This window comes from Dermacentor variabilis, chromosome 11 (genome assembly GCF_050947875.1).
Source record: "Dermacentor variabilis isolate Ectoservices chromosome 11, ASM5094787v1, whole genome shotgun sequence".
Lineage (NCBI taxonomy): Eukaryota > Metazoa > Arthropoda > Arachnida > Ixodida > Ixodidae > Dermacentor > Dermacentor variabilis.
Window position 1 is genome coordinate 55,012,442 of NC_134578.1, and position 26,997 is coordinate 55,039,438.

Consider the following 26,997-nt stretch of genomic DNA (forward strand, 5'->3'; position numbering starts at 1 on the left):
GACCTTGCGGACGCAGGAGGTTAGAGAAATCGGCCTGAGGTTCTCGATGTTCGGGGCCTTGCCGGGCCTGGGAATGAGCACCGTGCAGGCCATCTTCCATTCTGTAGGAACAACGCCGGTATTCCAGGACTCGTTGATTTTGTCAGTCAGAAAGACGATCGACGTGTCCTCGAGGTTTCTCAGCATTCTGTTGGTGAGTCCGTCCGGACCCGGCGCAGACTTGCGGTTGAGCGCGAAGATGGCCTGTGTGACCTCGGCAACGGAGAAGTCTTCGTCGAGCTCGGGGCGTGGAGGGCCTCGGTAGTCCGGGAGTTGGGTCGCCGGATCTCCGTCGCGACGGACGGGCAAGTACTTCTGTACGAGTATTGAGACGAGGTCATCGACCGTGTGAGACCAGGTGGCTTCGTGATGGGCCCCGGCCAACGTATGCCTCTGATTTGACTTCGAGCCGCTTTCGTCGTGAAGGTGCTTGAGCATACCCCAGGATTTGCCGTTGCGCATCTGTCCGTCGATGGATTCGTAGAGCTCGTCCCACTGCTGCTGGCAAAGCGCCTTGTAGGGGTCATCGATCACATTGTTGAGCTCCGGGATCTTTTTTTAGAAGTCTGCTATTGAGCCTTTCACCCTTCCATCGGTGGAGCAGGGCGTTTTTGGCCTCGATCAGGTGGGCAAGTCAGCTGTCCATCTGTTAGACGTCGAGATCAGTTTCCACTTTCTTGTTAGTCGCGAAAGCGTCGTTCCAGACGCCTTCACACCATTCTTCGAGGGTAGCGGGTGCCCTGGCTCCGCCGGGTTCTTCGCGAATCTTGCGAAAGTGGTCCCAATCGATGAACGTGAATTCTATGATCCTACTCCGAGACTCCTTGAATTTCGTCTCGAGAATGTAGTGGTCGCTGCCGAACTCCATGGCGGTGATCTCCCAGCCCACGTCCTCAACGTTCCTGATGAACTCGAGGTCGGGTCTCGAGTCCTGGGTGACGGAGTTGCCGATGCGCGTAGGAAAATTATTGTCAGGGACCAGAGTGAGGTCCATCTCGTTGGCGTCTTGCCACAGGTTGCGCCCCTTGGTAGTGTCGTAGACGTAACCCCAGATGCCGTACGGTGCGTTGAAGTCATCGACGATGACCAAAGGTCGAGGGCCGGCCAAGTCGGTCGCTTTCTTGAGGATGGTCTTGAACTGCTGGCGCGAGTCCCTGGGGTTGCTGTAGATATTGAGGACGAACACGCTGTTTCTGCGCTGATTCCGCTACGGTACGTCGAGCAGGACCTCAACCATGACATATTAAATTCTACCACTCACCAGCTTGAGGTCGTGGGTGAGAAGAGTCAGCTTTTTATCATTCAAGGTGCAAATCCGTCGCCCCCCGGTCCCGCCCGACACGGTCCTGTATCCCTGGAGTGAGGCGGCGGAGACTAATGCTTCCCAGAGAGCAATGACTTGAGGTTTGATAGCGAAAGGCCGGAAATACTGCTGCAGAGTGGCTTTTTTGTTAGAATACCCCCTGCAGTTCCATTGCCAAATGCGAAAACTCTTTGAACCTATCCATTATGGCGGACCGGACGGACTACCACCTAACTGGGCAGTTAGGGCTGCGCAAAGACTGGGACCTCCTGTCGCCGCCTTGGTGGCATACTGAAGTCTAGCGTCCTTTAGTATGGCGGGAACGGTTAGCGGTTGTACGACGGAGGCGGATGAAGCCATTAGCGCCTCAATGGCGTCGATGCGATCAGCAAGAGCTCCGAGACCCCTGCTGGGGTCTCCGAGTACAACCTGAATTTGGCGAACGTTATCGGTGAGACAACTGACGCTAGCGGTGACCTGTTTGAGGCCATCTGCCAGCCCAATGAGAGTTTGCTTAATCTCGCTGACTTTTCCGGACAACGCTCCCGATTCACCTGTTTGTTTTACTACTGCTGTGCGTTTGGAGGACGTCGCAGTACCGTCTACCGGAGCTGGGATTGGAGTCTCTGTGGCCCTGCCTGGCGCACCGTTATCCGACACATTGGAAATAAGTTTCCTGATCTCTGCCATTTTGTTAACTAGCCTCTTGATTGTGCTCTTGAGGTCGTCGTTCTCTTTGCCAAAGCGAATGACTTCCGCGTCCCTAGCTTGCTCTGGGTGCGGGTCGTTACGAGGTGCCTGAGCAGCTTCTATATTGGCATCGGGCTTGGGACGTGCCAGATCGGCCCAAACGAGGGTCGGCTGCTTCCCGCAACGTGTGGAGGCGGGCTGAGGTCCAGATGCTGGCTGGTTTCTGGAACCCGGGCTGCCCTTGAAACCGGATCTGAATCGGACTCGGCGTCTTGACATCGACCTGGCCCTGGAGACGGAGCGGCTCCTTGTGCGACCGCTGGAGCGGCCACGAGACCTGGATCTCCCCCTGGACCGGGAGCGGCTGCGACCGTATTGCCGTTCCGGCGATGCTTGCCGGGCTTGATTCGCGCCCTCCATGGGTGGGAAATGTTCGGCGTTGAGGGCGCGGAAACGTTCCTCCCGTCTGCGCCTGACGAGATACGGCGTCTGAAATCGTCGCTTGCGCTCCTTGACGGCGGTATGGTAGTCGGTGGTAAGGCGGTAAGCTTGCATTTGGGATCGCACCTATGCTGAGCGTCGGGGTTCGCTTCTCCGCATCCTCTGCAGATGGCGTCGTTGGGCGAAGGGCAGATGTCGTAGCGTTGCCCGAGCTTGCCGCAGCTGTAACACACGTCCATTTGCTTGCGAAATAACGTGCACCTGACGATAGTGCCGCTGTACGAGACAAAATTTGGCACCTGGTACCCCTCGAACAGGACCACCATGGTGCCACTGTTCTTGATTCTGTTGGCGCCCAGCGCCGTCGGATTTCGCGGGTTGACGAGTTTTTTGTCGATCGCCGCAGGCCCGTCGGTAAGGGAGACGCGTCGGATAACGCCCAACAAGGGTAGGGGGGAGGCGGCCTCGTAAGCGTTCACCTCGAAACGTTGACCGGCGACGGAGATGCCCTCGATTCCGACGTAGCGTGCAGCGTTGTCCCTGTCTGGTGTGCTGATCACCATTATGTTTTATTGAAAGTTGGAACATATCGTGTCGGTGTCCCGCGACGCCAAATCGAGCCCGGCAGCCTGCCATATGGCGTCGGCGACTGCTGTAGGTCCGCACTTGCTGACACACAGGCCTCCCCTGGGCCGAACGACGATCTTTGCCTCTTCCTTGGGCATCGGAGGCGTCCTGGCCCGTCGAATGATCTTGCTTTTAATGCCCGCGCGGTCGGCACGGCGCCGAGCGTTGGAACCGGCGTTATGCTGAACGTCGGCCGCACTGGCATTGGGTACGTTTCTCATTCTCACTGAAGAACGTCTGGCGGCAAATTGCTGCCACCCGGAGTCTTTAGTTAAGTCCTCGGGGGATAAAAACTCCCCTTCCACGTCACACTCCATCACAAAGTCCGTGGAAAAGCCTCCGACGAGAAGAGGTGGGCGAGCGATGCCTCGCCTCGCGAGCCCTAACACGGTTATGCTCAGCACACACTCACGACGTAGTCGAAAGAGAAACGGCAAGAAATGTCACAAAAGTCCACCCACCCACAAAAGTTGGGTATCGTCGGATTCCTCTTGACTGCACGCATGCGAAAATGTAGAAAGTTCAGGGGTACACACTCGAGAAACATCCGAAAATGTTGGCAAAAAGCAGGAGCCGAGTGAACCACGTCAGATGTGGCTCAAACCAAATCTGACACATGATTACACGACAAAGTACCTGGCTGCTTTTAGTGTTACTGCTCTGCACGCAGAGCCATGACAAGGAAGCGGAACAAGCAAGCAGCGATTAAAAACTCGTGGCATAGTTACTGGGAACCACACGTCTCAGCAAATCTTGACTCTTGCTCCGTGATATAAACGCAAAGGTTTTGTGTTCGCTTGCCGAGGCTGGCTGCGTGACGTAATGCTCCTTCCTATAGTTTTCCTTCCTCCATCCTTCCTTCATTCGCTATGTGGCTCCAGAATGAGAAAGGTAGGTGCACAGACAGGTTATCCATAACTTGCACAGGGGTAAGGAATATGGGTATATAGGCATCAGGAGTATGAAATATGTGAAAATACAAAAAAGGAAATAATGAGCAATATAAGACTATCTGTCACAGTTCTTATGATCATCTATGATGCTCCATTGGACACACAGAAGAGATGTTATCCTTTATGACAAGATTTTCTGAGTAGATTTGTTGGAGAGCCGAGCCACGAGAAGAAAGTCGTTTAAACCTTATTGGTCAGCGCATGCAAATATGTTTAATGAAGTCGTAATGAAGGCCTGCCCGGGGAATTTTTTGAAGAAATTATTTGTCCGTTTGGTTAGAGACGGTTCAATTGGACGAAGGTCATCCTTGCTGCCGCTTTCTGCGTGTCATCATATGCAGCTTTTTTGGATATCATGGTTTAGTTCGCATGGGCGCCACCACGTGACGTATTGACCTTAAACCTGGCGAACTTCCCCGCGATGGCGTAGTGATGACGTCAACGACACCAAAATTAAAGAATTAGAAGCTATTTCAGCGGCCTGAACTTATCCGCAAAGCTTGTGCCACAGGCGTTATTTCTGTTCCTGATAAAAAGTAGCCGCCTGCCGGCTCGAAATGACTTACCTTTTGAGCATTTAGTCGCGACTCAGAAAACACAGTGATGATTTTTCCGAGCTTTTCAGAGGCTTCCCGAAAGACAGCCACGGTTCCGTTCCTTTTAGCTTGCGAAGTCAGCTTGCTAGGATAATCGTCGGCAGCGCTCCGTGGCACCTTTTCTTCACTGGGAACGTAATCCGTATTTGTTGGTAAGGCTTATCATCTGAATGTCGCACATAGGCTATGAAAGACGCCATTGTGGACGGCTCTTGATTTTTACCTATCGGTTTTCTAAGGTGCCCCGAATTATTTCCTAGTAAGTTTTCTCATCCGAACTCATGGACTACCGCAGCAGCAGCCAACCGAGAAAGGATGTGCTTGAGTATTAAGATAGACACATGAACAAGTCGGTTTTCCTGCTTGAGGCATAAGGCACGACAAAAGAATAGTACAAGCTGTGTCGTCATCCGTTAGCGCGCTATGGGCAAAGCTGCTCACTATAGTACGTGACTATAGACATTTGCTGGCCAGCGGGTCAATTACACCATTGGGTGTGATACATTACATGCAGTTAGGTCTCAGACTACTGGAACGTCGTTGTTATCCAGTTACGTTAAAGAAGACGGCTATTTAAGATGATTGGGCTGTAATTCGTGGCATTTGTCTGTTCTCCATATTGTCTGCCATGCTTCCGTTCGACCTTTACAATGTAGCCGCAGTGTAGACTAGCATATGTCGAAAACCACAAAGCTTGCCCACACACCCAAAGGCAACGTGCACAACTCGCCACATTTACTTGCAATCGCGAGTTCAGCGACTGTCAAGAATAAATCTAAGGAATGTTGGCAGTTGGAGGAAGGTGAGACTTGGCACATGACACAATTTGTTCGCATCCTTATCGCGCGAAGATCAGTTCCAGCCGTTGAAGAATGGATCACGGAGTTCACCGTCTCTCATGTGATAGAGTGCATGTATCTGATTTCAGCACATCATGTAACGGAGGACCAGGCATCTCGCTCATGTGGGCAGTTGCCAGTTGCTCTACAGTTGTCGGGCACTAGGGTCGGCTACAAGACCAACGGTGCCTCTGTTCAACGCCTGCCGACATTCTCACCTTATTTCGCGCATATGGCTTCGGCTGAACTCCTTCCACAGTCAACTTATTGATCCCGAAATTCGGCCACCCTGTCAACGTTGAGTTTTTATCTTTAACCCGACAAATTTAGTTGTACTGAGATATCCAGCGGTTACCACTCTGCCATGACGCCCGTAATTTTGTTGGCCTCCGTTCATAACTATTGATATTTTAAATGCGTAAGCATTTATATGCCTCTTTACCCAACGAGGAAACCCGTCCGTCAGTCCGTCGCTCCATCCGTCCCTCACGTAAGACGTTCGCTTTCAAAATAGGGCCCGCAGCAGCGAACGAATTCACCTTCGTGCTGCCTCTTGCTTCAACGCGAACTAAGCGACGAGAACACTGCGCGAACGAAGCTATCAACACTGGGGGCGCCGTGTCCCCATCACAGACCGCTTACAAGATAGGGCCCACGCGGCCGCGCCATATGCAGCCGCCACTGAAGTACGGCTAAACACGATTGATAATGGTCCCTGTCGCTGCAGCGCTGTCGTTTATGCTGTTCGGATCAATTTTCACAACATTGATAATGACACCAGGCTGCGTGCAGTTGAGCAAGTGGCACAATGCTAACGCACACTTGGACAACTCCCAGAGCCGTTTTTGCGTAAATTTTTATAGGCGTTGTAACCATAGCATGCCCCCGGACCACGCTAATCAAAAATTCATTTTCTTCAGGACTTCTGCAAGCTTCTGCCTTCTTTCTCTTCATCACCTTACTGAATTAACCATCGAGTCTTGCCTGTTTTGACGGCCACACTCCCATGTAAGTCCTCAATGATCCGACGGCTATTGGACTGAAGCTGTTTAAAGTCAAGTTTACCGTGGACACGACATCCATTTCTTCCACTTTGAATTAAACTACTTCATTAAGGAGCGCGATTGCGAAACGTATGATTTTCTAAAAAAAATTCGTTATTTACTGGCAAACAGTCGCGCGTAGTCATGCGTCATTGCATCGTTACGGGATTTCATCACTGCGAGACTCGAATAGCTGACTGAGCCAGTATGTTTTGTTCCTTCAGGAGTAAACTTAACCAGTTCCCGAAACGCTAATGGTCTGTCGAGTTTGCCACATACCTACAAGACTGTTTTTTTTCAGCGTATTCATTCTTTGGGCCCTCAACAACTATAATGTGAAGGTGCTTCTTTTTTACTACACTGTACTAATAGGTGAACTCGCTTTCGACTTCTGTTTATTTCGTAATGCCATATTCTCGCAATCGCATGTAATGTACACAGGGTACTAGGGCACCCTCAAAGGTAATGTTTTCGCATTTCGCCTGAGCGCGCCCTCATTCTGATACAAATAATGAATATAACTTGAACTTATTTACTCAGGACTACACAATGAATAAAAACGCTGTCGTCTTTTTCATCAACATCAACAAGGGCCGTAGTACTCAACCTCCTGAAGCCTTCATTCGCAAGCCTGTTTTTTTTTTGCAGTGTGTGGTCATGTACCGTAGAAACGTCCTCCTGATGCCTCTGATATGCAGTTGTTATTCCAGACCACCCAAGATAAACGGTCATCACAGAACTCCATGATGGTTTGGCGACAGGCGACCACGGCGTGTCACGCACGCATACGACAAAGCTGATTCTTTTGGCTTGATACATGCTATTCTGTGCGTCGTTATGTCGCCTCATATGAACACCGCCAGAGCTTGAAAAAGTCACCCATTTAAGCTGATTGTCTTCTTCAGTTTGTTGAGACACCATAGGAACGCTTTCATTAAGACAGCTTTTAACTCACTCAGCCCTTTGACTCCGTTCATTTTCGCAATGTGTGTGTCTGTCTGGGTGGCTACCAAATACGACCAATGGTAAGCTACCACTCAAGCCTTCACGGCTACACGTGTTGCTGATGACGCAGGCTTTCTTCAGCACGGCGCGTATGTTCAATATGGCGATGCTCGACCTCCTATCGCGGACTTTGCTCACTGCTATACCTCCTATGCCATCGCAGAGACTGCTCACTCGTGCTAGACTGGGACATTTCCATACGTAAGGGGCCTTATTGATGCTTTACTTTACGTTGAACCTTACACAAAACCAATACAGTACATGACTTCCTTGTGGTTTCGTCGCTTAGCACCTCTGAACTGCCGACAATTCAAAATATTTCAACAAATAGATAGGTGTTCAAATGTCAAGCGTGTAGAGGGATGGGCACTGTGACACCCAGTTAAGTGTCTGTAATTGCTTTTTTGAACGCTTTTTTACCAATGTAAATCAGTCGAGTGTAACTTAGAGATTATCTGATGTCTTACTTAGCGTAGTTCATCCAGAAGCCTCTCGTTCGAGTAGAAACGGTACTTTTGCAGTATACTGAAGCAATATAAGACACAGCTCATACGGAGTAAGCTAGTAAGGGTTTTTAAAAATGCTCTGAAATAATATATAATAGCATGATTTAAAACCCTAATGCTGGCGCGCCGGCAAAGGACTGATGTTAGGACGCTGACAAAAATACTACGCCTAATGGCTTATTTATAAGACCCAAAACTTTGCTCAAATGATTCCCTCAGTTCCAACAGGCATTAAATGCTCAAAAAATAGCAGTGCCTTGTGTCCGAGTTTCAACGCCGGTCTCTCCTGTGTAACGTTGGCGATGCTGCAGTTGTTCGTAGACTTTTTTTATGAGAGCAGAAACTGTGGGAAACGGGGTAGACACAAAATATAGTGCAAAATGCATTGCGAATTGAACCTTGCCGGGCTTCATGCACGATCCTGGGTTGCATTTGAATTTTGGGGCTTCTAGTTTTTCTTATGGGCCGTAAGGATCCCTTCTCATTAAAAAGCAAAAGTACAAACTACATTGGATGATTCCATAGATGTAATTATTATTTACTTGCACGTTGGTGAACGTGATTGGCATTGTAGTCCAATCTTATCAACAGCTTATATTTCTATCCAAGTGCAGCCAAACATTCCACGCAACCGTTTTATCTAAATGACTTTCATACCTTCAGGAAAACGGAGACAGACGCCAGAAAACTCTGATGTCGACACAGATTTATAGGTTATTTTCATGATTGCGATAACAGCAGGTATCCTTAAGCGCTTGTCTCATATCATAGTGTGGGTTAGCAGCGGGAAGCGCACTGGTTGATCATGTCCAATCAGGCACAATAGTCTCCGCAGTGCTTTAATGTGGCAACAGCGAAGTTCTGAAAACTTGGTTGGCAGTGCCCACTTGCTTATTTATCCGCCGACGACAACCGTTGTCGTCAGGCCGCCGCCTCATTCTGAGCTTCACCATCACGGGAGTGCACAGGAAGCTTTCTTCACAAGGAGTTCCACCGGGATTCGAACCCGTGCGCTGATACAATGTGCACTTGCGAGCTTGGTAGGCTGACAACTAAGCAACCGCCTCCCCACGCCACCTTCGATTTGCCTGCCTTTCTGGTTCACGTTTTCGTCTCCGACGCAGACAGGTAAGAAGTAAAGGTTGCTGAAGATGGCGTTAGTGGCTGACTGACATTTGAGATTCACTGGGTCAGGCTATTCTCATCGGAGCGCAGGCAGGCTTGCGGCTGCGTGCAGATCGTCGTCTCACCTTTTTGTAAATTTGCGTTCGCTGACTCGCTGGTCAAAAAAGCGATATACTGTTTCATTTTCTTCTTGTTTTCTCTCTTTAAAGCGAAGAAACTCATCCATAACTTTAAGATAGACCAGCGTCAACACCCGCGACCTAAACACTCATTTACACAAATAGCGAATTTAAAAAATGGCATAAAGGTACCATATTTTGAGGTCATGTCACTGCCAAAACGGACCGACGCCACACGTATCGACGAAAAGATACCACACTGCCGATACACGCGGTAGTGTACCGAATGATGGTAACAGAAAGTATGGCGGTTCTACACTTCTGGCAACTATTTACAGTAAACACAAGACAACTGCTCCATGACACACAATGAAACGGAAACAGAGCATGGTGGGCCAACATTACATGATTTTCAAATAAGAAGTAGGACTACACCAAACGAAAAGAAGTTATGATAAGCCTTTGGCCAACCGGTTGAAAACAAAGTTATATCAATCTGTATATACATTTGAAGGGACTAAAATTATTCTACCCAGATGTGGGTAGTGTGAGAGGATTAAAGTGTTCGAGCATTTCGCCTTTCTTAGCATGTATTACTATGAAAGGGAAATGAACATTCGTACGGCTTCCTTTGTTTATGAAGTGCTCGAGCATTTTCGCATTTCTTAACATGCATTACAATGAAAGAGAAAGGAACATTCGTTCGGCTTCCTCTGCTTAATCCTTCACTCCCTTCCGGCATCTGCCGTGGTTGCTGGGTAGATCGATGTCCTGCCGGACACTGCAGAGTTGTTATAAATATGCAATGCCTCTAAGGGTCACTCATGTTCCAAGTAATCTATATATCACGACATAAGATGTGTGATTAAAATGTACTCCTATGTATCTTAATGACACACGACTTTCTTAATGAAATGGAGTGCAGTATTCCATAGTTGCTATCAATTTCTGTAGCTTCTTATATTTGGGCTACGCCACTCTTGGGCCACTGGATATGCGTCGCTGCATAGTTGTGTGGCCGGCCAATCTTTCGGAATGACTACGTGCCACAGTGACATAAGGAGTTTAAAAGCGCTAAATTTTCTTAAATAATGTGTCGTAATTCTCTGCACTTGCACCTATCCTCGCCATTATTCTCTTGACAAGCATCACGCATCGCTGCTTCCGCACTTCACAGTGCGAATTCACCTTAGTTTGTGTTAGCATTTTCGCATAGCCTGTGACCAGTGTAATGCCTAACGGGAAGCAATGCACGAAGTTAAGGATGTGAACAGTGTGATGCTTAAACGCACGCATTTCTTGGGCTTCCACGGTGCATAAAACAAAATCAAGCACAAATGTAGGCGTTGCATTTAAGTAGAAGGAGTTGAATTGAACACTTCACTGAACTTTCTACATACAAATTCCAACATCTGCGTTGGAATTGCATAATGCTCTGATCAGTTCTGTCTCTTTTACCTCCCTGTCTCTCTAAAGAAAATGGTAACAAAGTAATGGGCAGAGAGCATCAAATGAATCCTGGTACGGTTCCTTGTACGTTACTTGCAACAGTTATTGCTGTGGATACGCTGGAAATGTTAACGCGCGGTAATGCGGAGTCGTATGTACCTAGACATACTCTCGGGTATTATTCGTTGGAGCTCTATAGAGGTACAACTGTATCAATGAAATCTGGTTCTGTTTGCATTTAAACGTGGGATGCCCTCACTACTAATTACTGCATAGCAATTAGTAACGTCATCTAAGTAACCTAAGTAATTAGTAACGTCACCTTACGCATCCTGCCGCTGGTAGACCTCAATAACTTTACTATCTCATGTATCAGATACAAGTACAGCATTGAAGGCATAGATGTGCAGGTATACCGAACTTTTCAGCGTCAACAAAACATATCACGAAAAAAATAAGAAATGTTAACTTTGACGCTAAAAGTTTTGCACTAAAGAAAGGAGGTTTAAATGGACGAGGAAAGATTTATTCACCGGAGGTGAACGAATATTAGGGTAGAAATGGAAACTGAAAAAAAAAAGAGCTAGGTCGAATTTCTGAAAATAAAACTGAACACACGGAATCCTTTGCCCGAAACATCTGACTTGACTCTTCCTCCGTACTTGGTGTCTCCAATTATTTTATTAAAAAGCAAGCAGATATAACCCCGCAGGTGGTCTTCACCGGAAAAGAATGCTGCTGTCGAAGTAAATGAATTCCGAGCCGCAAAAATCACTGCAGTGTGAAGCTTTTGAGCTACCAGCGGCAAAGTCAAGTATTTTAAGCTGGTCTTTCCCGAGAAGGACTGTAGTATTATGGAAGCCTTGGTAATTGTAGCAGCGGCAACTAGATTTCCAGAGGTCAGCGCGGGATAATGGCGCTCACTTTTGTTGGCGTTGATAAGGAAGTTGTCAAAATCATAGAGCCAACGTTTTGTAAATGAAGGCAAGGACAACCAACGAAGTACGTGCAAGAAAACAATACGACGAGCTCAGTATAAATGTAAGCAGTAAACTTATGGTCACATAAATGCGTTGGCAAGTTTTGTGAATCAGCCATACCAGAATAATGAATAGTATTCCTTATATGAAGGTGATTATACTCGAAGAGCAATCTTTTTTAGCGAATGCCCTACGAATACTTTGAAGTCAGAACTGACATTCAGAACACATTCTTGCCTTTTTTAAAAGTCAATGCGGTAACTTCAAGTGACGCTATTTGATTTACAGGAAGCTTGAGAGAGGAGCAATTCTTTTGTATTTTTATCAGTCGGCAGCTTTCTTTTACTGACGGCATCAAACAACCAATAGACAGTGGTATGTCGGTCAAAGCCGTATTCATTGACCTTACTGAGGCATTTGATACCATTAAACACGTAATTCTGTTATACAACCTTAAATACTTTGGTATATGTGGCCTTCCTTTACAGTTCACTAGTAACTACATTAGTAATCGATCAAATTGTTGACATTAACAATCATCGATCCTCAGCCAAAATATTTAATCAAGGTGTACCCCAGGGGTCTATTCTTGGATCTCTATTTTTCTTTTTATACATTAGCGATCTACATAAAATATTTTGGCACTCAATTTGCATCTTATATGCTGACGACACTACCATTTTTGCTGTCGTTAAATCTCACAATTCTATTCAAGAAATACTTAACGCTGACCTTCTCAACGTCCAATCCTGGTGCAAAGCAAACATGCTGCATATTAATCCTTTTACGACAACTTTTATGGTATTTCACTCTCCCTAGTCCACATAAGCTCTAGCTGAGTACTTTCGCATTACAATCACGCTCTACCTCTGTCTAACAGCACCAAGTTTCTTTGTGTAGCCCTTGAGAGACACCTTGAATTTGATCTTCATGTCATATCACTGCTTCGAAAAAAGTTTCTTTTGGAATTCGTGTAGTTATTAAAACACGTCTCAATTTCGAGCCCCACCTTATTTAGTCATTATATTACTACGTTCATTGTGACCTTTCTTACTGCGTGTCATCCTGGGGAAACACATATTTCACACATCTCAAATTCCTTCTACACTTACAAAATCAGGCTGTCAGACTTATGACATTCAGCTCATATAAATGTCGTTCTCCTCCCATATATAAAAATTGAAACATCCTTCCTCTCTGTGAGTTGTTTTGTCATAATCTATCAATCTTAAATTTTCTTCTTCTACACGAAGAGGTAATTGTTGAAGGTTTTACTGTGGAAAAGCTTATAAACACTAACGTAACCAGATATTTGCAGAGCGAAGAAACCTACTACTCCCAAAAGCTAGAATTAAAATGGGAAGAAAAGTGCATTTTTTGCCGGGATATAAAAATGGAATCGCATTTCAGGTGAAATTAAATCACGGTCCTCATTGCATTCTTTTTCTTTTTTACTAAAATATTCTTAGAAAGTATATCTGTTGTGATGCATCTTGTTGTTCTGCTTATCCTTATTGGTTTTTTTCTCTCTCTCTCCCTCTTTTGTCTTGCTTTGATCCGTATTTTGCTAACGTTTTTTTCCTGTATAGTGCGATGCTTTGTTGTATAAAATGTTCTGTTTAAATTATGTATAATATATGTAAGCAACTGAATGCTACATGTTAAAACTTAACATAATTTATATTTTTTATTAGGTTGTCCCCTCGACAGTTTTTAATTTTCAGACATCCTATAGCGCTACTGATTCTGTACCTGTTAACATGTACCAAATTACTGTAATAAATATGAAATCTGAGACGATAATGCAGGTTATAACTCAGGCACGGCCAAGACACCACCGACGGCTTACTGCGCCTTGTTGCATCTCAGCTCGAGCGGCACGGTATAATAAATCAGGGTGATGGCTGGGAAAATCTGGCGCCGCAATATCTTGATTCACGAAAGTGCAACAACAAATATGTGTCAGAAAAAGAGCGCCACTGCAACATGTCAGAAAAGCAGCGTGGAGTCAGCTAGAGCCCACACGGTTTACAAGAAAAGAAAAAAAAAAACGATTCCACACTGATTATACTAGCCCCGACTGTGTAGACCAACAAATGGCTCCGGCTCACCGACGGACGACATTGGGGAATATCTAGAAGTGTAGATCCTTTCAGTTAGGAGGTTGTGGAATATTCGAGGACGCAGGCAGGTGCGCTTCATATTTTACTTCGTCCCCATTGCAATGTTCCAAGCCAGCGGCTGCGAGCCCGAAAAGCAGCAGCTGCGGCAAGGAAAACGTCTGATAGAGGAGGAGGGGGTGTTTCCCATAAGAGTCCACCTGGTGGACGGCCAATCCAGGCCCCCACTGACTGACTGAAACTGAACCAGTGAGAAGGAAACCGGCTGAAAAGGGAGGGGAGGGTGTTGTCCAGTCTTCGCTGTTACAGCTCCAGTCATTCAGCGGCGGCCGAGACGGACTGGTGGAATCTTACAGGATGCACACCCTACATTCCAAACCGACCTGTCCTTAAGCCATCTGATTTAATTGCACTACAACACGTACACATATACCACGCTATACGATGTAACGCTATCTGTTAGCCGGTACAACAGAGGGAACATGTATGTGGCGCCATCTATGTGCTACAAAACCATATATACAACTTGCTGTCACAAGCAAAATATTCAGTGATAAGGCATCACGGAAGCGCATAAAACAGTCAAGAGGCTTTGGACCAGACTTGTGCACGTTAAAGAAAAAAGTTCCAATCGCTTCATTAAGCAATTACGATTAGTCAATAAAAATTTAATTGACTACAGTGATCGAATGCGGCCCCACAAAAATAGTTGAGCAATTACCAAAACGTAATAGATTTCTTTTGACGTTGCTTTCCTTGCAACCTTTACTAACATTGCACAAATATGAAAAATAAAACAATCATGCCCAGTTCTTTCTATCCGTGATCTGCAGCCATTCTTTCGTTCTTCATCTTCCCCTATACCAATTGCATTTCGAAAATTTCGGTCGTCTTCCCTCGTTCTCTTGTAAAGAAAACAGCAGGGACACTGGAAACCCGGTCGATGGGCGCGCCTCTTACAGCGAAAGGCGTCGTCGTTATAACGTACGTACGAACACTTTGAGCACGAGATTGTGGTATTACTCAATGCTTGCGTCTGCACATCAAGAAAAATGCCGGCGAGAACGGAGGTAACTGGACAGTTAGTCCTGAAAAGGGCGCTTTCGTCCCTCAAAGGAATAATTTCAGTAGTGTGCACGCCGCTTGAAAATTTCGGAGAGTAGATGTTTGGTCCCTGGCCCAAAAGAGAGCAACGGGAGGACTAACGGCAACAGTTACTCTCCATGCACTCCGCTGTTTTCGTTCGTGTCGTCTAGTGATGTGGCGAAAAAGGTATTGTCTATAAATCGTGAATAAAAAGTAATAAAAAAAGAGCACCCCCTCCATTCTCATGCTTCCGCCCCCGCGAGACGAAATTGAAAGCGTGCGCTGAAGCAGAAGAAGTAGAAGAAGAAGAAGAAGACGCCTTCCTGTCCTGCCGGTCGGCACAGATAGCTCTCACTTGGATTCATCTTCTGATGCAGTTCGTACAAGTGTCCTCAATCTAAAGAGCAGCATCTCACAACCAGGCGATGGACCTCTTTCTACCACAGCGACTGGCCGGCGTCGATCTCCGAACGAGCGAGTCGTTTGACTGCGAAGAAGGCTTCGGTTACGGGCCCTTCCAGAAGAGGATGCTCCTCCTGATTCTTCTGGGAGCATTCTCGGTTAATTGCCAAACCGTCGTGGTGTCCCTCGTCACCGGCGACGTCGACCATTGGTGCAAGCCGCTCGCCGGGTTCAACATCTCTGCAGCCGATTGGAAGAATGTTGCCATACCGAGAGAGGCCGACGGACGCTTCAGCCGCTGCCGCGTCTACGAACGCTGCAAGCCACCCGCTGGACCTGCCGTGGCCGGCTGGTGGTACAACAGATGCTTCCTCAGCGAACGTGAGCTCCAAGAGACCAACGACACACGCGACGCGCCCTGTGAAGAATGGGACTACGACGTTCGGACGGCCAAGACCAGCGTGGTGAGCTACTGGAACATGGTGTGCCAGCGACGTTTCCTGCCGGCCGCCATTTTCACCTTGCAGAATACCGGTGCTGTCATTTCGCTTATCCTGGTCGGAGCATTTGTGGACTACATCGGCAGGAGAGCCATGCTCGTGGGTTCCGCTGTCGTGGTGGCGACCGGCACGGTATGCACCTTCCTGGCGAGAGGCTACGAGCAGTACGCTGTGGCGCGCTTCCTTACCGTGGCAAGTGTCTCAGTGCATACCGTTTTCGCCAATCTGATACCATTCGAGGTGATGACGCACGCGCACAGGCCGCAGCAACTCCTTTTCCTGGCCGTCATGGGCCTGGCGTTGTGCGAAGTTTGGACCGTAATCATAAAATCCATGGTCGTTAACTGGCGTCTGAAGCAAATTATCTACCTCGCCCCAACGGCTCTCCTGCTCCCTGCTTTGTTTACCGCACGAGAGTCACCCCGTTGGCTCGTGGCGAAAGGAAGACTGGAAGCGGCAGAAGCAGTCATGATGCAGGGGGCCAAGACCAACAACGTCCCGATTTCGGTCACGGCCTGTCTCGTGGAGAAGCTCAGGGAACAGATCGAAAACCAAGTGGGTCGCGAAAGTGCAGACCGAGAAGGCCTCCTCGACTGTCACTCCCTCCGACGTCGAGCCTTGGCCATGTTCGTTGTCTGCTTCTCCATATCGTTTGCCTTTTTCATCGACGCCTTCTCAACGGCCCAATATAACGAATCTTGGATACCGAGCCTCACGGTTGTCGTCACACTGGCGACGTACTTGGCGATGCACTTCCTGATCACCGGCGTTGCCCTGGTCAGAGTACTTACCGCTTGCTTCCTGCTGACGGGCCTCATACAATGCGCAATCAGTATCGCCGCTGGCAGTGATTTCGGTATTATCGCCAAGATCTTACTCGTGATGTCCAAGGGCATCACGAACGTACTTATCGTCCACTGTTTTACGTACGTCCTGGAGCTCTTCCCATCGGCCGTGCGGGCCGGCGTTGCCTGCTGGGGGCTCGCCAGTGGACGTGTTTCGGCCATGTTCGCGGCAGTGATCCTTGTCCTGAAGCCGGCCGGACGCGAGGACGTGGTGTTCGCCTTCGCGGGACTGTTCCTCTTCGCCTCCCTGCTCGTCATCCGCGCCCTTCCACGGGCGACGGTGGTCGAGGAAGCCAGAACCGTGGCCAGGCGCCCTTCGGACTCCATCAGAGTGTCCATGGACCACATGAAGCGTACGCTCGAGCCACGGTGCCTACGCAAAAGGTCCATGACCTCGAGCCTGGAGAGCACCAGGTCCATCAGGAAGAGTCGAAAGAGCGGGAGTGCCAACAGTCCTGGCCGTTCTTCGACGCCCCACCGACCTCAGAGCGAGCGGGCGCCGGAATGTGGCAGCGGAAGCTCAGTGTAGATGTACTGTGCACGGTATCGTGCTCGCGACTTTTGATAGTTTAATCTTATGTGCGTATTACGGAGAACTCGGCTTTATAAACGTTCCCTTACACTGGGCCGACAAAGCAAAAAGATAAAAAAAGTCTCAGTTGTTCCAAGTATTTGTCTGTTTTCAAGCCGCGGCATATTTTGGTACGCATTGTGCTCGTTTTCTGGCCTGGTCAAATCTGGCTTGGCTCTTTGTCGAGTACTCCACCTAACCGGACACACACACGCACACGCACGCACACGCACACACACACAGCTTCCTCCCGTCTCATGATGTTCTTAAGATCGAAAAGGCGTGAAAACACGTGCAGATACCACCATATTCCTTCTTCTACTGGTTTTAAGGTGAAAGCCTTAGATCTCGTATGTTTTTTTGTCGCACTGTGAGGTGCCGGAAATCGGAGCGCTCGTGCCAGTGCTCGCGCTTTCGTCGTCGTCGTTGACATCGCTTCTTCCACATCGCTGTCACATCCATGCCGCTATTCATTGCAGAGTAATTAAGGCGCTCGAATACACGACCTTTGCTGTTAATTCGGCCGAAGTTGATTAGGGTACATTTAATTAAGGTAGCTTTAATTAAGGCACTCGAACCCACGACATTTAGTAGGAAAAAACAAGTAATGAGAAGTAACGACGCGTTCGAATGAGGATGTCAAGTAATTTGATGGATGTCTTTTCAGCGCGCCGGCTCTTAGGCGTACGTTGAATTGACTGTCAATTTTTTGTGGTAGTCATTGCGCACAGCGAAGTCCCGTGACGCTTGCATTTTAGAGGGTGTGTGTGGGCTTTCATGAAACTTTCAGGTCATTTTCGTTGTCCCGTATTGCCAATTATTTTACGGACGCTCGAGACGCGTTCGCGCCGTCGCTGTTGGCGTCGTGTGCCGCCACGTTATCGACGCGAGGCAGCGTTAGAAGGGATGCACATAATGCGCTGTGCCGTCTGGCTCAAAAAAAAAAAAATCGCCGAAACCGAGTGCACGCAACCGTCACGCTGCGCTCCAACGGCACCGCCAAAAACAGGACAGCGTTCTCTGGCTTCCGCTTCTGGCATAAGCGCTGTGGGCATATGCAACATCGATGCTGTGAGTGGAACGCACAGTACAAAAGGTCGAGGCAAACTAATGTAACTATCTCATTAGGTGTCGTCGAGCGTCGGTGATTTCCTGCTGCTGTTAAGATGTTAACTCCTGCATGGCCGTTGGCATTGCTCCTCATCGCGCCAACTTTTCTGGAACGCCTTCGGCTCCGCGCGATACCGTTGTCCTGGCTATTGGGGGAGAGGAGTTACGGCGTCGCCATCTGTCGGAAGCGTGTCCCTTGCGTAGCATGAGGGATCACGGGGCGCGCTCCTCGTAGGTTTGCTTACGGCGCTGAATAAAAACACCACGCGGCAGCCCTCCTGGACGTTTATGCAGGTTCTCTCAAGACGAGGGAAGTTTTTCACTGTCGATATAATAATCTTGATAATGAATACCTTCTTCCGCAAGCGGGACAGCCGAAAGTGGACGTGGAGGAGCCCGAATGGCGAGACTAGAAATGAAATAGACTTCATACTCTGCGCTAACCCTGGCATCATACAAGATGTGGACGTGCTCGGTAAGGTGCGCTGCAGTGACCACAGGATGGTAAGAACTCGAATTAGCCTAGACTTGAGGAGGGAACAGAAGAAACTGGTACATAAGAAGCCGATCAATGAGTTAGCGGTAAGAGGGAAAATAGAGGAATTCCAGATCAAGCTACAGAACAGGTATTCGGCTTTAACTCCGGAAGAGGACCTTAGTGTTGAAGCAATGAACGACAATCTTATGGGAATCATTAAGGAGTGTGCAATAGAAGTCGGCGGTAACTCTGTTAGACAGGATACGAGTAAGCTATCGCAGGAGACGAAAGATCTGATCAAGAAACGCCAATGCATAAAAGCCTCTAACCCTACAGCTAGAATAGAACTGGCAGAACTTTCGAAGTTAATCAACAAGCGTAAGACAGCTGACATAAGGAAGTATAATATGGATAGAATTGAACAAGCTCTCAGGAACGGAGGAAGCCTAAAAGCAGAGAAAAAGAAACTAGGAATTGGCAAGAATCAGATGTATGCGTTAAGAGACAAAGCCGGCAATATCATTACTAATATGGATGAGATAGTTCAAGTGGCTGAGGAGTTCTATAGAGATTTATACAGTACGATTGGAACCCACGATGATAATGGAAGAGAGAATAGTCTAGAGGATTTCGAAATCCCACAAGTAACGCCGGAAGAAGTAAGGAAAGCCTTGGGAGCTATGCAAAGGGGGAAGGCAGCTGGGGAAGATCAGGTAACAGCAGATTTGTTGAAGGATGGTGGGCAGATTGTTCTAGAAAAACTGGCCACCCTGTATACACAATGCCTCATGACCTCGAGCGTACCGGAATCTTGGAAGAACGCTAACATAATCCTAATCTATAAGAAAGGGGACGCCAAAGACTTGAAAAATTATAGACCGATCAGCTTACTGTCCGTTGCCTACAAAGTATTTACTAAGGTAATTGCAAATAGAATCAGGAACACCTTAGACTTCCGTCAACAAAAGGACCAGGCAGGATTCCGTAAAGGCTACTCAACAATAGATCATATTCACACTATCAATCAGGTGATAGAGAAATGTGCGGAATATAACCAACCATTATATATAGCTTTCATTGACTATGAGAAAGCGTTTGATTCAGTCGAAACCTCAGCAGTCATGGAGGCATTGCGGAATCAGGGTGTAGACGAGCCATACGTAAAAATACTGAAGGATATCTATAGCGGCTCCACAGCCACTGTAGTCCTCCATAAAGAAAGCAACAAAATCCCTATAAAGAAAGGCGTCAGGCAGGGAGATACGATCTCTCCAATGCTATTCACAGCATGTTTACAGGAGGTATTCAGAGACCTGGTTTGGGAAGAACTGGGGATAAGAGTAAATGGAGAATACCTTAGTAACTTGCGATTCGCTGATGATATTGCCTTGCTTAGTAACTCAGGCGACCAACTGCAATGCATGCTCACTGACCTGGAGAGGGAAAGCCGAAGGGTGGGTCTAAAAATTAATCTGCAGAAAACTAAAGTAATGTTTAACAGTCTCGGAAGGGAACAGCAGTTTACAATAGGTAGTGAGGCACTAGAAGTGGTAAGGGAATATATCTACTTAGGACAGGTAGTGACTGCTGATCCGGATCATGAGAGTGAAATAATCAGAAGAATAAGAATGGGCTGGGGTGCGTTTGGCAGGCATTCTGAGATCATGAACAGCAGGTTGCCATTATCCCTCAAGAGAAAAGTTTATAACAGCTGTGTCTTACCAGTACTCACGTACGGGGCAGAAACCTGGAGGCTTACGAAAAGGGTCCTACTTAAATTGAGGACGACGCAACGAGCTATGGAAAGAAGAATGATAGGTGTAACATTAAGGGATAAGAAAAGAGCAGATTGGGTGAGGGAACAAATACGCGTTAATGACATCTTAGTTGAAATCAAGAAAAAGAAATGGGCATGGGCAGGACATGTAATGAGGAGGGAAGATAACCGATGGTCATTAAGGGTTACGGACTGGATTCCGAGGGAAGGGAAGCGTAGCAGGGGGCGACAGAAAGTTAGGTGGGCAGATGAGATTAGGAAGTTCGGAGGGTCAACATGGCGACAATTAGTACATGACTGGGGCAGTTGGAGAAGTATGGGAGAGGCCTTTGCCCTGCAGTGGGCGTAACCAGGCTGATGATGATGATGATGATGATGATGATGATGATAATCTTGGGCAAACTTAAAGCACAGAATCGTTTACAGACGCTATCTCTTTACTGAATACGCACAGGGACCGCCACTACACGCGGTCGCCGCGATGGAGTTTCCCGAACCGGCTTCTTGCGTGAAAGGTAGGCAGACGCTGAAAGTAAACTATGTGAAATATGTTCATCTAGTATGCTGTCTGAATAACCAAATGGGGTATAACAGAATGAAACCCCAATGCAGCAATTGCACGGGTTAGCAGCGGCGTCTGTATGCATGTCCGCGCACAATGTTTTGCTTTCGCTGTGAGCAAGTTTTCGCACCGTGGCCTGAGCTTTAGGCCGCTGTATATGAGCATTTGACAGTATACTAAGAGCCATTGTTGCGTGGACGTGATCAGAACTGTCCAAAAATAATTTCGTTAGAGACTTGGACGCCTGCGGCGACTGTGATGTGCCGTCGCGACGATTCAATCTTTCTTTGTCTTCTAAATTCTTGGACATTTCGATATTATTTCTTAAGTTGCGTCGCACTGTATGTTTATCGGTCTTTTCAGCGTACGATTTCCCTTTGCTTCTTTTTTTGTAATCCCGTGCATTAATTCTTAACGCGAACATGACCATATGCCATGCCTTTCTTTAATGTGCGTCTTACCGCTCCCTTTCCATTGCAGTGAACTTGCCAGTAACTAGCACCAACAAATTCATAGACCAAACCGTCCTGACATTAACCGGGCAGCGGGCGCAGGCGAGTGTCTCAGTGCGCGTTTTCTGCTACTCACCGAACATTGCGCAGTCCCGGTGCCGTAGCACAAATCTTCCTCGCATGTGTGCTTGCCGCATACCCGAGTTCTAGCTCATGGCTGTCTGCCGGTTATAAGTTTCTACAGCCAAGCTTCACGCAGCTCCTTGCCCTGCGGCTACGTGTGAATGAGGCTGACAGCGGGCTTCGTTGCGTACATCCTTCACCGCGGCACCGAGCAGTAGCCTACCATGCTGCACGCCTCCAAAGGCAGCCACTACCTATTATAGTAGTTTCAGATGTTGTCAAGTTGACAGCCAAGGCGGTAAAGCCTCACCACTTAATCAGAACCGCGGCGCAGGTGGGGCTTCGAACTTTCGTTTTCAGATCGCAGTGCCCGACGCGGCCGCTGTGTCCACGTGATCCCTCATGCCACGTCACGCCGACGGTGGCGTCAGCTTTTCCAGTGGTGGAGCTTGCTCCCAATACACATTGCTATCGCTTTCAATGCTGCGCCTTCGGGCGAAACTGCTAGATTTGTTTGGGCCATTTACAATTATGCTCATTTTTACTATATACAAATGTATTATTTCTCCCTTCTCGCTGTCTATAACGTAACGTGAACTGTAGTGCAAACGGGAATCCATCGAACCTTGTTTGGTTTTGTTTCGTGGCTATGGGTGTGGCTCAACCACTACGGGTGATCGGACGTGAATCGAGCGGCAACAGGCAAAAGGGAAAGACAACTTGAATGGAATTACCCAATTGAAGGATTACATAATAAATCAATGCTAAGCGCTATTATCAATTTTAAGGCTACGGTGATTGACATCAAATTCAAATTTGGTGCTAAACATTTTGTTTTTATGCTGACGATAAAAGCACCTTTCTTGTTGTTGTTGACTTGAGTCTCCGTGGCGCAGGCCCACATTGAATATTGGCCATGAATCAAGTGGCTATGAGAAACTGACAAGAAGAGGGTAACTAACCATTTGTACAGTGAAGCCACTGTTCGCCTCGCCTCTGTGTCCAGGCATACGTTTAACTTCACCGAGACGAGACCTCTTGAAGTGGCCTGGCTCGCATCCAAACCCTCACTACTGAGTGATGATGGTCGCGATATAATAATAATAATAATAATAATAATAATAATAATAATAATAATAATAATAATAATAATAATAATAATAATAATAATAATAATTTGTCTGCACGAAACACAAACAACAAACAGGACGCGACCCTCCAATCGACACTTGCTTGTTGGACTGTGCCCGGCAGAAGACAGGAGCAGAAGCACGCCAATAATACTGTGTTACATCACATCACATGATTATGAGTTAGGGAGTGAGTGAATACACTTTTATTGGGTCCAGCGTAACGCGATGAATCGCGCACCCGGCTAATCCCACGGCGAAGATCAAAGTGTAGTATCTGTTCTTATCAGCTTAATATAACATGATTATGCTGAATCTCAACAAAAATTTCAAAAGACGTCAACAAGAAATGCAACATTAAGAAATCAAGCATTGAAGAAATTACAACGCAGAATTCAAACAATATAGTTACAAACAGCAAATATAATAGAAATTGCTCGGAAATACCGCGTCATTCAGCGGTTAGAACTGAGTGATTAAAGACGCTTGGTAGTGAGTTGAAAGTATCGAAACATAAAAACTTAAGCACCAAAGCGAGTAACGCTTCTAGGGGGTACAAATACACGATTATGTATTTTAACTGGCGCACGAGAATATGACGCACAAGGAAAGCACTAGAGCAGATGCGTGCGCAAATGACAATGTGCATATAACATTTCATACGATCAGCAGGAAATCACTTTCAATCCAGTGAAGACAGGGGCGACTAAAGCAGGTTAGTTGAAGGTAACATGGAAATATTTGTATGTTGTAGCGCCTAGGTAACCTGACTCTTGTCACTATCATCATTGTAGTCGTCATCATCACCAGCCCTTTTACGCACATTACCGGAGAAAGGCCCCCCATCTCCTGCAGATCTCCAAATACTCCTGACCTGCGCCTACCAAACGCACCCTTACCGTGTTCAGAAGTGTCCTAACTTCAACGATCGTCCTGATTCTCTGCATGGTTTAGCCCGCCAAGCCTGCGTTTTTGGTGCGGTGAAGTGAGTTGAGCACTGCCCCGGCCGTGCCGGGCCCTCCCAAGCGTGTTTTAGCGGTTGCGCGCAGTGCTCTAATCGCTACAAGCAACTGATCTACACAGCCAGAAGCGGTGGTCCCGGAATTCGCTTGCACGGATCCCGGATAGAGTGCTTGGTGGCGCGGCCTCGGTGCGGTGTCTGTTTCACGAAAAGCGGTAAAATACCGAGTATGGTCCCCAAGGGAGCAGGGTTGCGCCACTCTTCGATGATGGTGCGGCGACAAATAGTCGCCTAGCTTGTTTGAGCGAATTGAATGATCTGTCAATATTTATCAATCTTATATTTTCCCTAATTCTTCTTAATCTGTTTTTCCCTCTTCTTCAAAACATCTTTATTTGCTTTGTATCGTTACCTATGCCTGCAATGCCTGCTTCCCCCCCTCCCCCCCCCCCCGAATACTCTAAACATCTCCTCCTTAATGGTTGCATCCACCTTAAATACCAGCTCTTCTGCAAGATGCACGTTTCCTATGGGTCTCGCTGGGTTCACATTCGATTAAGTTGTGCTAAGTCGTCACTGGATTTTCTTTGCGAGGATCTGACACCTGCCTCATGCCGATGTGAACATATGATCCGGTATGTATTTCTCCTTAGGGAACCAGCTCGGGCCTCAACTAGCCAGGTATACTGTTCTTTCTATTTCACTACAGAGATTGCTTTCTAATTTCTTCCTTGCCGTTATTTTCAACCTCCATGGTCTTTTCTGTTTCCATTCTCTGTCTACAATTCACCGCCTCTCTTTCTCTCACTTTCTTTTTCTGGAGTCCCATTTGTGTAGTTACAGTTTAAATTACCCTATGCCAGGTTGCAAACTTTCTTGATCTCTTCCTCTATTCAGTGAGCCCGATTTTGAGGTACACCTATTTCGTACATTCTAGCCTGTTCACCAACACGTTCGCCAGTGTTACCAAGTCTTTGTTGAAAACCAATTTTGCTGTCCTTCCCTGACTCCAAAGGAGACCAACCCATGTCTCCCTGCACTGTCTCATTTGTGGTTTTGGTTAACTTTTAGACACCGCTACTCGCCGATCGCCATCGCGTAGTTCAAAACGACGTCAAATGTTCTGCCGTGCTACGGAGAAGCTAACTTTACGGACACAATGCCGACTTTTTTTTCTTCGGTGCCATTAACTTCGCAATGCGGCGCTATTCTTGCGATGCTGTCATTGGTCTAGCAGGGTCCTCCGTTCTAGTATGACCAATAGTAGCGCGGCCGAATATCCAAACCAGGTGGAAGGCGACAAAACATTCTTGTGCAAGATAAAATTGTTTAAGAAGCTGCTGCAGCTCGAACTGTCTGCTCGCAGATTTGCTGCCACTGAAGCGGCACTTTGGCCTGCGCGAGAGGGAATCGTAAAAAGTGTTTTAGATTAAATGCGTCCGTGTCTACAGTTAAAATACTTCTCAGTCTATGCATCTGCACCGCATTGATCGGACAGCACAGCTGCCGTGAACGACGGTTTGCGCTCACTGGCGCTCTGCCAACCGCCGCTAGCATGCATACAGGGTGCAATACGAGTAGTTGCCTTCTGGACGATTTTTCTAGTGCAACTGCCTTCGCGCAACGGGCCTCTCTTACGTCAGGGTACGCAACTACGGAAAGGCCTTCAATTCATCCATGGTGTGTTAGCCGCACTGCAGTAAACCTCACAGTGCCGAGACTTCAGAGAAAGTCGGCCTTGCCGTCATCCGCACTCAAGCAACTAAGTTTACTCCTCTTGTACGAGAAATTGAGCGACTGCACACACGTCTATGCCGACAGCTTAACTACATCAACCAGTTCCAGTGGCGCTGTAAACTGTACAAACAACGTGAACAACAGAATGGTTCAAGACTTCTCGTATCACTACGGCTACAGCTACAGAGCTCGCGGCTCTCCACAGTGCACTTCATGAGATTAAAGGATAGAGTTAGGGTAAATTGAGCGTCTTCTGCGATTCAATGCGCGCCTTACAATCTTTTTAGTCGTTTCTCCGACATGCAACTCACCACCAACTGAGGTGCGAAATTGTGGAACTTATCCATCACTTCAGAGAAAAAGACCATGATAGACAAGGAGACAGAATCTCTCCAGTGCGTGCTTGGAAGAAGTGTTCAAGCTATTAAACTGGGAAGGTTTAGGAGTAAGGATCGACGGCGAATACTTCAGCAACCTTCGGTTTGCCGATGACATTGTTCCATTCAGAAACACTGCGGACGAGTTACAACAAATGATTCAGGACCTTAACAGGGAGAGAGTAAGAGTGGGATTGAAGATTAATATGCAGAAGAACAAAGATAATGATAAATAACTGGGCAAGGGAACAAGACTTCAAGATCGCAAGTGAGTCTCTAGAGTTTGTGAAGAAATCCGTTTACGTTAGTCAACTAATCACAGGGAACCTTGACCATGAGAAGAAGGAAATTCAGAGAAGAATAAAAATGGGTTGGATCGCATACGGCAGGCAGCGTGAGTTCCTGACTGAGAGCTTACCGTTATCAGTGAAAAGGGCGGTACACAATCGGTGCGTTTTACCGGTGCTGACATATGGGGAAGTGACTTCGAGACTAAAAAAGAAGCTTGAGAACAAGTTAAGGACCGCACAAAGAGCGATGGCTTGAAGATTGCTAGGCATATCATTAAGAGACAGAAAGAGAGCGGTTTGGTATAGAGAGCAAGCGAGTATAGACGATATTCTAATAGACATTAAGAGAAAGAAATGGCGCTGGGCAGCTAATGTAATGCGCAGATTAGACAACGGTGGGACGATTAGGGTGACAGAATGGATACCAAGAGAAGCGAAGCGCAGTAGAAGATGTCAGAAAACAAAGTGGTGCGACAAAATTAGAAAATTTGCGGGTGCTAGTTTTGAATCGGTTGGCGGAGGACAGGGGTAATTTGAGATCGCCGGGGGAGAGGCCTTCGTCCTGGCTGTGGACATAAAAGAGGATGATGATGATGATGTTGAGCTCTTTTCAACGAATACCAGGCTATTTCGTTGTCAATGGGAATGACGACGCAGATAACGGAGCTCGGGCGTCAAACCAAGAATACCGCTGCGTCCCCATTCCAATCTGAAGTACAGATCCTGTGCGACACCTTCGCATTCTAGCACGCCCACTCTCG

At 47.3% G+C, this 26,997-nt stretch overlaps 1 protein-coding gene across 1 annotated transcript; it reads left to right on the plus strand.

Annotated features, from left to right (window-relative positions):
* The first annotated feature begins 15,346 nt into the window (after positions 1 to 15,346).
* On the plus strand, positions 15,347 to 17,197 carry LOC142563279 (solute carrier family 22 member 7-like). Its single transcript, XM_075673833.1, has one exon. The coding sequence runs from the start codon at positions 15,347 to 15,349 to the stop codon at positions 17,195 to 17,197; it is 1,851 nt and encodes a 616-aa protein (XP_075529948.1).
* Positions 17,198 to 26,997: the final 9,800 nt, after the last annotated feature.

Excerpts from the sequence above, each read along its gene's own strand:
- LOC142563279 (XM_075673833.1), top strand. The coding sequence starts at position 15,347 with ATGGACCTCTTTCTACCACAGCGACTGGCCGGCGTCGATCTCCGAACG.